The sequence below is a fragment of the Miniopterus schreibersii genome (assembly GCF_964146895.1).
Source record: "Miniopterus schreibersii genome assembly, chromosome: 10".
NCBI lineage: Eukaryota > Metazoa > Chordata > Mammalia > Chiroptera > Miniopteridae > Miniopterus > Miniopterus schreibersii.
Window position 1 is genome coordinate 14,172,844 of NC_138110.1, and position 17,564 is coordinate 14,190,407.

The 17,564-nt window shown below is 42.6% G+C and overlaps 1 protein-coding gene across 14 annotated transcripts in view; it reads right to left on the reverse strand.

Annotated features, from left to right (window-relative positions):
* Window positions 1-17,564, reverse strand: part of ZNF532 (zinc finger protein 532) — a 93,696-nt gene that overhangs the window by 32,344 nt on the left and 43,788 nt on the right. For all 14 annotated transcript variants that reach the window (XM_081149355.1, XM_081149358.1, XM_081149354.1 and 11 more), the window contains 3 exons: window positions 14,807-17,169; window positions 4,715-4,896; window positions 37-213 (listed from right to left, as the gene is read on the reverse strand). In XM_081149355.1, the coding sequence (XP_081005481.1) occupies window positions 37-213; window positions 4,715-4,896; window positions 14,807-17,152 (2,705 nt within the window). In that variant the 5' untranslated portion in view covers window positions 17,153-17,169. The remainder of the gene's footprint in view (window positions 1-36; window positions 214-4,714; window positions 4,897-14,806; window positions 17,170-17,564) is intronic.

The following is a 17,564-nucleotide window of genomic DNA, read 5'->3' on the forward strand; positions in this document are numbered from 1 at the left end:
GTAGTGGAGTACAAGTCAAAAGGCAGCACGACTTACTTGGGCTCTCCTATCTTGATGCCAGGATGTTGTGTGTAGGCATGGGAATGTGTGCTGGGGGCAGACTTAAACGCCATTGGACAAATAGGACACTTGTAGAAGACTTCACAGTGAGAACCTTGAATGTGAGACTTCAGTGCGGCCACATCAGAGTACACAACATTGCAATGTACACATCTGTTAGAAAAATAAACACAGATTTATTACGTTAGCACGAGACCATTACACATGTGTAACTTAACTGGGTAAAATGAACACATTTTAATAGTCCCTTTAAGTTGCTAATAGCTTTCTGGAAGTAGGTTTCATTTTTTTCTAATGATAGCAGATCAAATTATTTTTATGTATGTAAGAAGGAAGATCATGAAGAAAAATAAAACTCAAATGATCTATTTTTTGAGCATCTTTAAAGTTTCTAGGATTAGATGTCCAGACTCGACTGTGATGAGACCAATGGAATTGGGGGCCATTATCAAGGCCAAGTGTCTGGCTCTGGGCCTTGGAGGAGACTCTAAATGCCGGATTCTGATATGAGGGCTGTGAGGTTCCTCCCCATGCCCTCTACCCAAATGGCCATTTCCAGTGGAAGAATCACTATCTAACCCTATGTGTCATCAATAGAGGAGCACAGAGGAACACATGAGCGCTGGCTCCAAGGCCAAGGCCACCGTTTCCTGGTCCACACTGCTGTGGTTAATGTATCTGGAGGTTACGGGGCCCACGAGGTAGAAAAGGTCAACCACCTAGATTGCTTGTCTCCCAAAAGATAAACTTAAGTCTACTCCGATTTAAGAAATGATATGAATGATAAACTTCTGAAAAACCAACATCTCCAAATAAATTGCCTCTCTAGCTAACCTCTTTACTTCTTGAATTTTTAATAATTTAATTTGTTCTTCGTTCAAATCTCATCCTACAAAAACTTTAAAACATAGAGATACATTTCTCCCAACTTCATCTTTAAGACTCAAGGACTCTCAGCAACACTGAGTGTGTGTGACCATTTGGTGACCTAGTTGTCCTTCTCTGTTGACATCTGACTGTGTGAATGGAAAGGTCAGCTTGAGGAACGTAGACTGCAGACAGGGCCTGCCTTCTAGGAGGCAGTGCTAGAAGCTTCTATATTAATCTAAGGTATTTCTATTCTTAGATCCCCCCTTTTATATTCCTGGAGACACTCCCAAAGTCTCCGGGGAGTGGCATGCTCTGAAGGATGTGTGTTCTATAAAGTGTGCCATGTTAAGCTTTGCAAGCATGTTCTAAAAACCATTATTAATGCATTAGCATTTTAAATGATTTAAAGCATAATGTTCAGCAGCATATACATAAAGAACACTAAATAACAACAGGAGAATAGTTAAGGAAAACTCCTCCATCCTATCTACTTTTATTTTAAGCAATAAAGCCACCCAAGCATACTGAAATTATTTTGTGTTAACCCGAACTTGTGTTGTCTTGAACAGGTTATTATTAATCCTCTCTGGGATGTTTTCTCATTTGTAAAATGAGATTTTTTTTTCAGTCCTTCCCAACCCTAGAAGCCTGTGATTCCTATGAAAAAGATGACATAAAACAAAAACAAATGGGTTACTAATGAAACAGAAGCATTCTCCACACCAAGAATCATAAACAAGAACTAGATCTTTCCCGTCAAGGGTAGGAGGGTGGTGTTCAAAGGGCAAAAGACCAAGGAAGGGCCTAAGGAACAAACAGCTCATTCTCTGAAGTCACCTGGAGTGAGAGACAGTTAATCCTAAAGAAAATAACCAGGATATTAAACAATCTACAGCTGATGAAGAAGGTGACAAAGGCTTGGCCCAAAGAGCATCATGGAGGCCAAAGGAAAACCCTTTGTCATGTAAGGAAAGAAAGAAGAGAATTTAAAAAGAACGAGGGAGAGAGAAAGTTGTAAAACATCTAAAGTGGAAGAAAGGTTCAAGGGCAACAAGAGGCCAATAGTGAAAGTAAGACAAAGAGAAATCAGAATTTAAAGGGGTCACGCAGTACCCCAATGCTAACTAAAAATCAGTCTGCTAATATTTAACATACCTGAAATCCTTTGTGTTCTGGGATCGATCAAGTTTCTCTTTATTTTTTAATTTTAAAAATGTTTACAATATAAAAATCCAATAAAATTCCCCTTTCTAGACTCAGATCCAATGGATCAAGAAGCAGGAAAATTCAGAGCTATACAGTGGTGCCTCGGTTTTCAAACATCTCCATTGAGGATCATTTCGGTTTACGACGCCGGATCCCGGGAGGAAATGCTTCGGGTTTCAAACCCGCCTCGGGAGTCGAACATGCCCCGCGGCTTCCACTGAGGGCAAGACCCTGAGGCCCAGCTGTCGGCTGTGGACCCCTCGGGTTTCAAACGTTTCAGAACCTGAATGGTCTTCCGGAGCGGATTCCATTCCAAAACCAAGAGACCACTGTACTTGACTTTTACCAAATCAACCAGAAGCTAGACATGACCCACCCCTCATTATTTGGGCAATGCCCTGTGATCAAGAAGAGAGGAAATGAGACATACTGAACCCAAAAAGAGACAAAGGAAGACATGGGAGCCGTGTTAGAGAGACTCCTCTGCCTAAAAAAAAACAAAACTAGAGAGTCAAAAAGGAGAGGAAAACATACAAGGCCAGGGGGCTGCCGAGCCCCAGTCCAATATTAGACTGGACCATTATTTAAAACAGCAGGAAAAAAGCTAGGGTCAAGTTATTTTCTATCATCTAAGGAGGTAAATAGGGGTTAAACTTCAGAATATACAAACACATAGTATTTTTACAGCTATTAAAAGCCTCATGTCCAGGAAAAAAACCTATACTAAACATAAAAATTTTACGTAAAATTCAAGGACCCACATTGAAGCAAAACCGGAAAAAAAAAACACAAAGCAAGGGACCCGCAGGGCCTCTGCTTTCATTCAGGAAAGATACCAGGAATAGCTAACATTAGAGATGTCTTACTTCCTTTACTTGTTCCAAACAAGTTTACTTTCATTATATTAGAAAAATAAACTAAACACCTGGGGGAAGTTTGGCAGCACTCAGAAAATGCCGTGGGACTGCTCCCCGTCATTATGAAACAAAATGGTACCACTGCGCAGATTCGGGGAAGTGAGAGCACCTTCCCTGCGTAACTTTCCCCCGAGCGCTTGGCATGCGCTTTGATTATCCTGTTTGCTCTCTAACATTCCCCTGGAGATGCAGGCAAGCATCACACCAATTTTACAGACGGGGAACCAGGGCACCGAGAGAACACTTGAAATATCACACAATTAGCAGAACTGGTACAAAAAACTCTGGTTTCTTAACTTCCAAACCCAAGGTTTTCGACTGGGGTAGATGCCAATCCATTAAACATTGGTGCATCACAAGTCTGGAGGCTGAGGTTAAAATATGAAATAAGTCTTAGTGTTAGAAAAATGGACAGAGCCACCAGGAATTGGTGATGCCATAACCTCAATTTAACTGAAATAAAACTGTCAAATCATGCCAACTGGACTTCATTTTTATAAAACATCATAACTGTATTACAACTAAAAAAAAATCACTGCACTGTATTAACAATTAACAATCTAACATTAAAGATACCAAGCAAAAAAAAAAAAAAAGCCCAGCCGGGCGTGGCTCAGCAGTTGAGCGTCGACCTAGGATCCAGGTGATCAGGGTTCAATTAGATCAGAGTTCAATTACCAGTCAGGGCACATGCCCAGGTTGTAGGCTCGATCCCCAGCGGGGGGGGGGGGGGCAGCTAATCAATGACTCTCTCATCATTGGTGTTTCTATCTCTCTCTCTCCTTCTCCTTTCCTCTCTCTGAAATCAATAAAGATATATTTAATAAATAAAATACAAAAAGATACCAGGCAACCAAACACTTAAGTTTAAACACACAGTACAGTAATACCTCTATTAACAAAGACATCGTGACAATGACAGGTTTCCTTGGTGGGCCTTCATTGGGGCAAAATATAAAAGGCACAGGACTGCATTTCAGAAGGTCACGAGGTGCAGAATGAAGCTCAAGTCCATCAATCAATTGATGTTACCTAAACCAACATTAGATTCGTCAGATGTAGAAGACACACCTGAGCATCTTAGGGGTCGGTGAAAGGGTCATAGTCAAGATGTGTGAAGAGAGGGAAAGTCTGGACAAGGTGATGGAGAAGAACGAACGGAGGAAGGTTCCCTGGGTGGAAGGCTCTTCCACAAAGAGCAGTGCTGGGGCAGAACATACGCCCAACCCTTTATCATGACAAAATAAAAGGAACCATCACACCCTTTCTGACTTAAAGAGGAAGAGTGAAGAGGTACAGACACGTGTGGTACCCCTGCCGGAGTTAAAAGGCAGAGGAGGACAACAGAAGTGTGCTAGAAAGGGTGCAGAAAGGAAAGTTTCAAGCAGTCAATCAAAGCCAAACCTTGCCACATGCACACTTTTGCCCGGAAGGCGAGGCTCCATTTACCCTCGGGTGTGTGTGAACCAGAGGGCCAAGACCATGTTCAAGGATTCAAACAGGTCAACTCTACTGCAAACGAGTTCGGTTCCCAGAGGATCTTCTGTTAATCGAGGTATCCCTGAATGACCCCGAACACGATATGCACAGACCCCTCAAAATGCTGTGTGGTTAGTAAGTGAATGAGCTTTACTTGCACGGTAAGTGAACGGGATACTGACCGAAAACCAACTCTCCGCGTGTAGTGCAGACAGTTCTTGGTGACGTGGGTCTGGAAGTGCACCGACCTGCAGATGGCCCCGCACTCGGGGCAGGTGTAGGGAGATTTGTGCTGATGGATTCTCTGGTGGGATGCATAGCTGCACTGGTTGGGAAGCAGCATCTGGCAGATAGTGCAAGTCTTCTAAATAAACCAAAGGGGGAGACAGGGTTGGTCCTACGAAGTACTTTCTAACACGCAAAGAAGCTTGGTTAAACCTCAAAATCACTACACAGCGGTCATTTCAAATATGACGACAATTGATTCTAAGTCCAAGGAAAAAGCAAATTTGAAAATTACATGTTCAATGGAAAACTCCTTACCCTGACCACGTAAAATAAAAATATGTACTAAGGAGGCAGGCTCATCCCAAAGTATGCTACGTTTGCATTTTGCTAAGTGTAAAGAGGAGGCATCAGAGAGGTATTCTTGCAGATTATGTAAGCAAATCAACATCAATGTATAAATACAGGTTTATGGCCATCTATCTTGACAGTAGTCACAGTTTCCACAACTCAAAAACTGTTCTTCAAAACAGAAATGAATTAGAGTTTAATCAAGTTTCTATTTAAGTCACTTCAGTTGTTTGAAATCTGAAAGACAGGAATGTAAACAAATGGCTACAGCCATTAGCTGCTCTTTTTTGCACATGAATTGATCTTTAAATGGATGAGCTGGACATTACATGATTTATAATTTAAATCAATGAAGTGAAGTTCAGATACTTAAATTTAGATATTATATTGAAACTTTATATAGAGCTTAAAATCTAATCACATATAAAATAAAAGACTTGAAATCCTCTCTGGAAAAGGCCCTACATCATAAAGTAACCAGGAAAAACTGAAACACACTATTTTTCATCCCTCAGATGTTAGCACTGAACATAGCATATTTTAAAAACTTAAAGTAAATATAAACTGAGGGCTTACTACTTCCATTCCAAAAATAAACCTAACACAGCACAAGATAAAATGTGTTTGTGAATACTATTTGGATCTTCATGCAATGCGTGTCTACTGTCTTCTAAAATGTACAGTTTGCATTAAAGTCTGTTTTTAAAAAGCCTCAAAATATACACTCTAGCTAAGATTTAAAATGATCTTCTACACTGAAAACAGAATTATAACATTTTTAAAGATTTTTCATGCTTTTAGTTTTTGAGTCAAGCCCAAAAATTAAGGTTTAAACTTCGGAACGACTTAGACTAAGAAAAATCAGAAACTCACTTGAAAATTCTTTCTTGTTTTTCTCCTGAAAGAACTAAAGTACAAATTTTATCCCACAAAATGTTTATTATAATCACAGAATAGGAACATTACAGGCAGCTTTGAAGAAGTTAGCATCGTTAAAAAATAGCATTCCTTTTCTAATAACAATATTCCAAAGGTTCAGACAAGCCACAAGAAAGAAAACCAATCAACAGATTCGTTAATTAATTATAAGATCCTGCTGACATCTATCTTATCACAGGTAATCGTTTGTTTCTCTGAACTAAGGTTTTCTACTTTCACCACAATCATTAATCCCAGGCAGTGAATTATAATGTCTGAATTTCCACAGGCATCTTAGAATATCTTGCACTTACTTAGGAATAAATCAATATATTCTATACTAAAGTCAAACATTTTATTTAGATAGGTAGGTAGGTAGATGGATAGATACTGACCCCATTCCACCATAAGCCAAAAACTAAGTACTTTATATAAATACATTTAAATACAACATCTCATTTAATTCTCATAATAACCTATGAAGTAGACAATATTATGCCCATTTACAGATGAGGAAATGGGGTTTGGAGAAGCTAAGGAACTACCATGGCCCCACAGTTAGTAAGTGTAAGAACCAGGATTTGAACTGGACTCTAACTCTATTTCCAAGGCCTGAGACAGAGTGCTCGTGAGGGGGTGTCATGGGGTTACAAGGAATGCACAACACACTGGAGAAGAACTGTTAGCAACTACCTCTGAACACCAACAATGACCATTACGTTGGGATTATAGGGGGTCCCCCTCCCTCCACAGCTTCTCTTTCACCAAAAGCAATGTGGTTATACTGGATTTATAACAGGGAAAAACAGCAACAAAAAGAAAAAAATCTGCAAAGGAGACAAAGATGTGTTCCGTAGGGGCTGAAAAACTTTTCACATTACCTCTCATCAAAATATGCATATCCTTCACAACACACGTAAACCCACACTGAATTGCTTAAATGCTCTTCCCTATTGGGCATTTATGATACATATATAACTATATAAACAGTTACAGATGTGTTGGTGGGTGAAAAGGCTTTGTTGCTAGCAGGTTAACAATAAAGTATCAAAATTATTCAATTCAAAATCGGTTTTATAAGTTATTAAGTGTTGAAACCTGTATGTAACTGCCAAGACTGAAAAATGTTGGTAGTAATGGGGTCACCTAATCACCAGCCTTTCGACACCAACCTCTCTCACACCAGCCTTGGAGAGGGAAGCGTTCCCTTCCTGACGGGCTGTGTGCAGGGTGGTCCCCCAGGCCCCATGGGGCTCTGTGAGGGCGGGTCGCAGCCGTGACCCAACACCACCCCCACCACTGACCGGCAACGTACACTCTCCACATCTACCGGACGAGGCCCCTCATCCACTTTAGATGCAGAAGTACCAGGAGAAAGTGGGAGCCAGTGTGCACGTCAGCCCCAAACCAAGAAGCTTTCACATTCTGCCATGACTGAACTGGGAGCATTCAGTCCCTGGGAAGCGCGCTGAATGAAGACCTCAGGTTCCATGTATACGTACAGATGTGTACACACACCCATGTGCACACACTGTATTCACTCCCACGTTTCTCTGTTTAACTGCTTCCACTCCTCACCTCCATTCCGTCTGAGAGAAAGCATGCTGTTTGGGTTGCAGACATTTCTTCTTGACGCTTGGCATGACATCAATAGTTTTAGACCCACATGAATACAGTTTACCTAACTGTACGTCCTCGAATTTCAGTCACTGTATCTGTTCAGATAATGCAGTTATCCCTGCTCCGGAGAGAGTGGTGATGCAAAAGCCTGTGTCCATTAGATTCTCTGGGCTCCTTTGCATTCACGGCCATGACCCCCTTCTCTGGATTTGGGGACAGACTTGAGCAGAGAAGCAGGCCAGGATTTCTGTGGTCTAAAATAACATGACTTACCTTCCTTTTTAAAAAAAAAAAAAAAAAAAATCAAAGAAACTACAATATATCTTAAAACTCTAACTCTCTACAAGTTGAGCTTTTTACAAGATAAAGCAATTTAATGGGATAGTACCTGCCTTTTGAATAGAAAAAGTACTTAAATGGATTCAAGTGTCTTCTGGCATTTCATTTACATCATCTAAAACTGGATAAATGTTTTCAGTATTTAAGTAATAAATGGTGAATTTCTTCTCTGGAGGAGACTCATTTGCTCAGAGAACTGCTACTTTTTCAAGAAAGAGAGTACTTTTCAAAAGTGAGGAAACACAGGCAAACAGCTGAAAAGTGATCATGATCCACACTTGACAACTACTCGTATTGCGCCTTCTCTCCCTCCCTGGCACTAAAGTCAATGGCTGCCACTGCCATGTGGGCTATGCGTCAGGGGAAGGGGCACCCCACGGCCTTGTTAAGGGTTCAGGGATGTCTGAGTAACAAGAAAAACAATTCTATGTGTTTCAACTCTTATTTCAGGGAGAAAAAGAGCGTGGGAAAGGTACTGGGGGGAAGGTGATAAAGGCTAGAGATAAGTGAGTTAATACAGCACATATTTATGTGCAAATTCCAGAGACCAAAGGCCTGAGACAGCCTGAGACGGTGGATCTAAAGGTCAAACTCCTCAGCTTCACAGTCAGCTCAGCTGCAAACTGTTTCTGCTTCATTAACAGCAGCTCCGTATTCTTGTGTCTACAATATAATTACAAAAATAATAATAATAAACTATGCCGCTTTGTTTCCTGGCTTTCACTTTCCTAGGATGTCACAATGAGAACATGGAGCATTTTACTCAGGTCTCAACCGGAAATAAGAATTACAGCAGAAATGAGTCTATATATCTTGGTTCCCAAAGCTGGCTGGCTGTGGTGGTTTTTTCCTCAAATCATTCTGCTACAGCGAAAATCCCTAATAGGAGTTGACAGTTAAATGAACAAATTTCCAGAAAACAATATGGTCAACACATATGATCTATTCAGATGATAATCAGTGGAGAACAGAGTTAAATTAAAGGTTGGTAACATAAACTGGGACAGGCCTAGTCTGACCAAAATTAAAATGAAGCATTTTGGAGAGCAGGGCCAAAAACTGAAAGACATGAGTCTTCAGCTAATAATGGTATCTCGGGCAGGCGAGGGAACTGAGGTGGGCACCATGGTTTCCAGAAGCTGCCTGAGCAGTGTGTCTAGAAACGAGAGCTGGCTGGGCTGCTCAAGATAATTTAATGCACTTAGTATATTGTGTTAATGATGCCCAGAAAGTTCCTGAAGCTAAACTGAATCAGCAATCCTGAAAATGGGCACCAGGACAGGTAAGTCACCTTCATCTGCACTCCTGCAGCTGATCTGGATGTCGTAACCGAAGAGCCAATTCTTGAACAATTCCCATGGTCCCACAACAGTACAATGCTCGTCTATATCGCAGGTTATCAGCATGACCAAGGGGATGGAATGAACCAGCACTAAAGAAATCCTGCCTTGAGTCCTGACTGTGCCACTCACTGGGGCTCTGTGTCTTCAATTGTGAAACAAAAGGGCTGACCAAAGGACCTGTAACACCTGATTCTATGGCTGATGTAGATTCTACAGGACAAAACTGATTTTGCCAATTTCTTAGAGGTCACAGTGTGCACTTTCAGTCTGTACTTGGCTAAATTTAGTCATGATTTCACGGCGAAGTGAAGCGATGACATTCCAGTATGTTTAAATATCAATTATTAAAACTAAAGTTGTCAGCTCTTCAATACTTCATGGAGAGGAGGAAAGCTTCTCTCACCCCTCCACCCACTCCTTTTCTCAATGTGACCCAAAGCAGGGGTTATTAATCAGACGGGTCTGCATACAAACCCCCAACCAGGGCAGATCACCTGGGGTTAGAAGTCCAGTACCCATGTGCTCCACTTTTATTGTACCACTTGGTCCCATTCAGCTGGGAGAAGTGATCCCCCGATGATGTCCCGCCATCCCTCCCACTCCCTCAGCTGCCTGCTCCCCGGCAGGTAAGCAGATGCAGGCAGGGCAGTCCAACCCAGACCTAAGCATGCCTGGAGTACTGTTCCCTATCCTGTACCACAGTGTGACGGAATTCTATGACCTGGATTCTGGCTCAGCCAAACCACATATTCCAACCCAGCTCTAACAGACACCTGCACCAGAGGGCTTGCTGAGCACAGGGCCAGGTAATAACAGAGTGGCACTGACTCTGTAAGGCAATCATTATTTGCACAGAAGTCTGTAAGAGTAGGAGCTGCTGGAAGGCGGAATTCAGCAAATGCCACCAAAGCCTTCCTCTATCCTGTTACATACTGGCAAAGTCTCACAAGGCTAACCACGCAGGATGGGGGATGGGGGAGGAGCCCTGGCACACACGGTCGCAGTTGGTGATACGAGAAGAGATCCTTTGCTGGATTCAAACACGCACCCTTGGAAAACTCAGAAAAGGATCCGATCAAACATAAACAGGAGTCCAAATATAAATGAGCAGAAAATGAAGATACAAAGTGAAGGAAGGCAGTGACTGCACTAAACCAAGAAAAGGCTGTTCGCCACAGAGAGGCTGAGGTCTCCAGAGGCTGGCCTCCACAGGTGGGAGTGGGGGAAAAGCTTGACCTCAATCCTTTCACAGACGGGGCTAAGAAAAAGGGGGTGTGCACTGAGCACCGAGGCTTGGAAGAGAGACGTCCAGAGAGAATGGAAGGCTGTCCTCCCAGGAAACCTGGTTCCAAAACAAATGAGCATCAGGCTGAAGCCTCGGGCAGAGCCCAACGTAATTGCAGAATCTCCCCTTGAAAACAGCAGCTGCGTTCAGACACTTAAACAACAGAGTGGGACTTACTCCCAGGAAAATGGGCTAGAAGTCCCTTTCCCTATTCTTTCCACTAAGCACGGCTACCACTCCCGGGCATTATACATAAAGGCTAACCGGGGACCTCGGGGACAAGGATGATAGCACAGAAGCCTTCCGAAATGAAAACTACAAAATGACAAAAGAAATCAAGGAAGATCTAAGTAAAGAAGAAACATTCTGTTCGTGGACTGAAAGACTCAACGTAAGTAAAGATACCAATTCTCCCCAAACCAATACACAGGTTTAACTTAATTCCTATCAAAACCCCAACAAGAGTTTTTATACATATTGAAAACACTATTCTAAAATTTATATAGAAAGGCAAAAAAACTAGAATACTTAAAAAATTTTGAGAGAAAAGAATAAAGCTAGAGGAATCAGTCTACTGGATTTCAAGACATTTTATAGTTATAATTAAGACAGTGTTATTAGTGAAGAGATAGACACATAAATCAATGGTACAGGATAACCCAGAAATAGGTGACACACAAATATGTCCAACTCATATTTGATAAGGTACAAAAGCAATTCGATGGAGGACAGGTGGCCTTTTGGACAAATGGTACTGAAAGAAGAGAACACACATGGGCAAAAATAAATAAATAAATAAACCTAAACCTGACGAGGTCTCACACCTTATATAAAAATTAACCCCCAACGGATCACGGGCTTAAATGTAAAGCATAAAACTACAAAACCTTCAGAAAAACACACAGGAGAAAAATTTCAGGATCTAGAACAAAGAGTTCTTAGATTTGAATCACATATCCAACAAAGGACTGGACTAGTATCTAGAACATATCACGAATTCTTAAAACTCAACAGTGGGGGGGAAAATCTAATCAGAAAAGGGCAAAAGACATGAAGAGACATGTCACCAAAAAGATATACAGGCGGCAAATAAACATGAAAAGATGTCCAAAATCATCAGCGATGGGGTACCTGCTGCACACTAAAACCACAAAGAGCTATCACTATAAAAAATACCACCACCAAATGCTGACGAAGATGCAGAGAAACCAGGCCACTCATAAATTGCTTGTGGAATATAAAATGGTGCAGCCACTCTGGAAAAGAGTTTTTTTAAAATATAAACATGCAACTACTATATCACCCAGGCATTGCACACTTGGGCATTTATCCCAGCAAAATGAAAACCTGTGCTCACACAAAAGCCTATGTTTATGGCAGCTTTATTCATAATAGCCCTAAACTAGAAACAATGAAACCACCCATCCCTCAATGACTGAATGGTTAAACAACCTGTGGTACAACCATACGATGGAATACGACTCAGCAATGAAAAGGAACAAACTATTGATACATGCAACAACCTGGATGAATCTCCAGGGAATGATGCTGAGTGAGAAAGTCAATCTCAAAAGGTTATAAATGGTATGGCTCCATTTATATGGCATTCCTGAAGTGACAAAATTAGAAATGGAGAACAGATTAGTGGTTGTCATGGCTTTAAAAGGGGTGGGGTGGCTCCAAAGAGATGAGAGATCCTTGTGGTTATGGAAATACTCTGTATATTGACTGAGTATCGATGTGAACATCCTGGTTATGATATTATTCTATATTTTGCAAGATGTTACCATTGGGGGAAAGTGGATAAAAGGTATACAGGATCTCTCTGTATTATTTCTTACATGAATCTAAAATTATTTCAAAATAAAAGATTTGATTCATTTGAGATTTAACAATCCCTCAAAAAATTGAATGATTTGAGAAGGAAGACCCAGAACATTAGCACAGGACACTTCGGCATTATTAGGTAAGATTTTAAAATCACAGGGGCACTTCTAAGTAGACGCTGGGCAGGAGGGGGGAGAGGGATATCCCTGCTGCCAGTCAAGCAGCACACCTTTCTCTGGGCCTGGTGAAGTCAAAAGGTGAAAGGCAGTGAGCAAGGCGTGGTGGACCTGTTAGTCTCACCAGGGCCCTGAGGTCACACACTTGAACCTTCAGAATCAACAGAGGCAGCAGGGTCAGTTCAGGAATCTGGGTGGATGATTCTCAAACTAAGACCACAGTGCAGATCTGGGGAACCCTGCCCTGGGAAACCTCAGGGAAGCCAGAAGAGAAACGGGCAGCTACAGGCACAGCTCTTAAACTGCCCTGGGGTCCTGTTCTAGAAAGGATGGCCAGGGTGTGAGCCGTGGAGTGTTGTTACAAATGTGAGGTACTCTACTCTTTCTCAGTTTACCAGTGAGCAACCAAGAAGGTGAAGGTCAAAGGAGAACCAAAAGTAAGTTTTAAATACACGAATGTCTTGGACAACAGAGAAAAGAAGGCGCTCAGGAAAGACTGGTACTTGAGGTGCCACTAGTTCAAACTCTAAATTTTATAAGAAGTCATAAGTGTTTTAAGAGAATAAACTGTTTATATAGGTGGATTTTTTTCCCATTTGAATTTAAGTTCACAAGTTGCAAATTGGCCAATGTCATGTGAATGGCGAACTGGAGAAGATGAGATGAATAATTTTCTCTTCTTTCTTCTGTTCTTCCTGTCTTCAACCCCACCTCCCACTGCCACCAATACCTGATGCCACACCAGGGGACATAGATAGGCGAGGACCACCCTAGCTTTCTCTACCTTTGAGGCTAGTCCAACAATAACCATACAGATCCCACCAACCTCCTGGACTGTGGAAGAGACTCAAGGCAAAGGCAACGGAACAAACAGAACTAAAGACATAAGTGTGGCTTTGTGTTTTTTTCCTGCTTCCTTTTAAGATGGAATGAAATATCACCCTTTTGATGAAGTGGGGCAAGAGAAGAGGGCACCCATATAGAGCCCACACATTGTCACTAGGACACACTAGAAGAGCAACATCAATCGCTGCCTTCTTGAAGTTGGCCACTTGACTCTCCTGAGTGTTTTACTGTCAGAGCCAATGAGACATTTAACATCCATTGCTGCAAGAATGTTCTCAAACTCTTTATCGCATCCATTTCCACTAAACTGAAAACCCAAGAGAAAAAAATTATTGAGGTATACTTGATCTTCTGTTCCCCAAATTCAAAATCCTGCAAAAATCTTAACTTAGTCATTGGCCTTGGGAAACTATCATGGGGATATTGGAGGCAAATAGAAGAATCGGTTTACGGTTGAGTTTTCATAAACAGAAGTTTGAGTCAGAATATATTAGGCCGAACGAGTACCGCCTTCCAATTCTGGTTTGGATAATAAATCATACGGTCTCTCTAAGTTCAAATATGTTTCATTCAACATGTCCAGTTACTTCCAAATGACAGGTATCATGTACTTGTAAAACACATTTATCTAATAGCCAAAAACTGGCCTCGTGGAGAAGCAATGCCCATTTGAAATATATTTCACCAACATCAACCTACACTTCACTATAACAAAACAACAAAAAAGCTGCAAACAAATGCAAAAGTATCCTATTTAATAGAGGTGGGTTTTCCACTTGTAGTTAAATTCACCGCAGTAAAGAATATTACTGAATATACTTCAGGACCAAGCAGGCAAACTGTAAAACGGGTACCAACTAGGTATGTTTAACTATAAAAGACAGTAATTGTAAGTAACAGGAATTTTTTAAATACCAATATTGTCACTAATAATTAAGGAACATTGGTGATGTAGCCTGACTGGAACCCTTATTTCAATGGGATGATATACAGTAATTAGCTAGATCTCAGATTCCTTACACATATTCCAATGATCCAATATCAAGAACTCCGTTACTTACCCTAAATCTTAGGTGCCATAACTCAACTAGTACATAGAGTTTCTATCTAAAAGAACTGGCTTCCCCAAAAAACATTTTTAAGTCAGATTCATGTTTCAACATTGTTCTGCTCTATGAAAACAATCCTTCCTCTCTTGTGTATGGGCACACACATGCATCCACACACATCCACTCACACCCTTCCATTTAACTGAGCTCCCGTCCCTTAAAACAAGGGCATGGTATAGAACACTCATGTCTACAGATTCATCACCGAAACACCAAAATGTAAATGATACTCTACTTGTCCACTCGTATCTGCAGCCTGCTGGAAATGTGTAGCCAGCGATGTCTCGTCCTGGAAAACTTCGTTGCACTCCAAACATTTCAGACTATGCCTGCAGAGCTTGGACGGGTCTTCGTCTAGAGGCATAGCTGGAATGATGGGTGTGCTTGAAGGAGCTGATATGACGGTCCCAGTTATACCAGACTGGATTTTGGTTACAGTGTGTGTGCCAGCCCCCACAGAGCTCGGCAGAGCAGAAGATGCAGCAGAAGTATTGCTTGACGGAGAAACAATCATTTGATCTGCTGGGACAGGCTTTAGAATCAAGTGGGAGCACTGCATTACAACCCCCTTCTCCTTATGCCCACGGGCGTGGGAGAGGAGGCTGCACTTGTTGTAGAAAACGAGGTTCTTTGTACAGTGGTTACATGTCACCTCGATGCGCACACTGCGTCTGTCGTAGTGCTGAGTCAGACTCTTTTCAAGAGCGAAGGAGTCGCCACACTCCAAGCACTTGTACCCGCGGGTCGGCAGCGTGATGCCTGCGTTAGCAGGGGGACTGAGGTTGGGGATGTAAACTGGAACGGGGTTGACACTGCTGAGCACCTTGTTGAAAGCTTCCACCACAGAGCTCTGCAAGGAGGACACCACCTGGACTCGAGACACCTTTTTGGGTGGTTGCGAGGCTGCCGCATTGATTATTGCCTGCTTTATTTGCTGCTGAGGTTTGGTTAGCACTTGGCGGAGCTCAGAAGTGGCCTGGGCGCCCTGAGGCAGAAGGTTAAGGTTGGCGAGGTGCACAGTCTTTGGCACGAGTTTGGCGTTGGCCAGGCTGGATGCCGGCACCACAACGGTTTGCTGCTGGATGGCGTTGGCAGCTTTAATGATAGCACTGCTGGCACTCTGAACAGAGGCAGCAGATATGACCGTGGCTTTGACCGTCGTGTTGTTAGCGAGCTTCAAATTAATGACTTGAGATCCTGCCGTCTTCACGGCAGACACTGGGAGAAAGGCAGTTGCCACAGGCTTAATAGTGACCTGTTTGGGGGTCAGCTCTGCAGGGGCAACTGCGTTGGTGACAACAGCAGACTGCAGAGGCGCTCTGGGGGGAGAGGAAAGGACGGCAGCTGTAGTTGAAGATGACAGAAGTGAAGTCACAGAAGCCATCACAGGCCCCGTCTGCTCAGAGGGCTTTTTTCCAGAGTCAAGATCGACTTCTGGCAATACCCTTGTCACTGTTCTCTTTATTTCCCCAGACGACGTCTTAATGGTTTTGATGCGGACTTTGGGAATTGCTGGTGTCGATCCTGCAGGGGATGATGGAGATCCCTTGCTACTGTTTTCACTTGAAATGCTCCTGGGGCTATCCGGCTGCTTTAGGGACACCTTCTTTGTCCCATCGATGAGGCTCTGGGACTCAGGAGACTTTTCAATGGCTCTGGGACTATCATTGACTTCTTTTGGTAATGGAGAGGGTTCCCGTGAATTCGTCACTGGTTCTTTACAGGAGTCTGAAGCAGCCTTTTTAGCACTAAGAGCTGCAATGGCAGCTATACAGGAGGAAAGCTTGGAGGATGGCTTTGACCTTGACGGAGCCACACTGCCAAGGGCGGCGTCGTTCTTCTCGGAGCCCAGCTTCCCGTCATGGACCCTATTTTCAAGCACCTTTTCAGAGTTTTCCTTCAATCTATCCTCCACTTTTCTGACTTTAAAAGGTTCATACACACTCAGATTTATAGAATTTGTTTCTGTTTCTCTCTTGACAACTTTGTTTTTATCTACACTGCCCGAAGTAGAGATTCCAGTTTTGCTTAAGTTTTCCCCTCCGAGCGCCTTCAGTTTCTCATAGTCCTGCTGGGAAACCGACCCGCTCAGCACATTGGATCGAAAGCCTGAGCGCATGTCCTCTTTATCAGGGGGGTCATCCACCTCTATCTTCTCGTCGTCATCAAACTCTTCAGCACTTGAGATAGGGCTAAACTGGCTGAAAGCCGAGTCTTTTAAAGTCACCTCTGAGGTAGGCACATCTCCTTTCAAGGACTTCGATCCGTCCTTACTGTAGCTGTCAAGAGAGGACGCTGCAAGAAACCCATTATGCAGGCCGTTGCCCGTCGGATTGTGGCCGTCTTTCTCTGCACCCTCGGAGGAATCGATGTTCCGAACGTTCTTGACAATAACGCTGACGCCCACGTCAGAAGAGGACGGCGTGTGGGAGTCGTCATCGCCGTGAGCGCTCTGCTTGATGTGGCTTTCCTGGTCGTCGTGTCCAGATTCAATAGCTGCTTTAGGATCCACCATATCTGGGATGTCAAATGCTGCCAGGAGGTCATCAAAGTCTGGGGTCTTCATATCCCCCATGGTCATGAATTGGATCAGATGTTCTGTTAAACAAACAGAAAATAATTCCATCAGCAACTGGCATTTTGTAATGAGGAGATAAATGCCCCCCTAGCATTCACACTAACACAGTGATGAGCACCAAAAACAGCAAGTCGGTAACTACACAATTATTATAACTGCAGAATTCTAAGTCCAAGTGAGCAGACCCAGAGAATATATACAAAGCCTTGGTGATTACAGCTCCACAGGAATTCCTCTAAAATGCTGCATACGGCGTGATCGGCATGGCGCCTCTCTAGCAAGAATAAAATGGACCAAAACTGTCATTTTAAGAAAAGCAGGTTTTGGTGTAACAATCAGAAAATGTGTCATTTTATCACTGGATTCATCGCACTGTTTTCACAAAAAGCTACTTCCAAACATATTTTGATTTTGA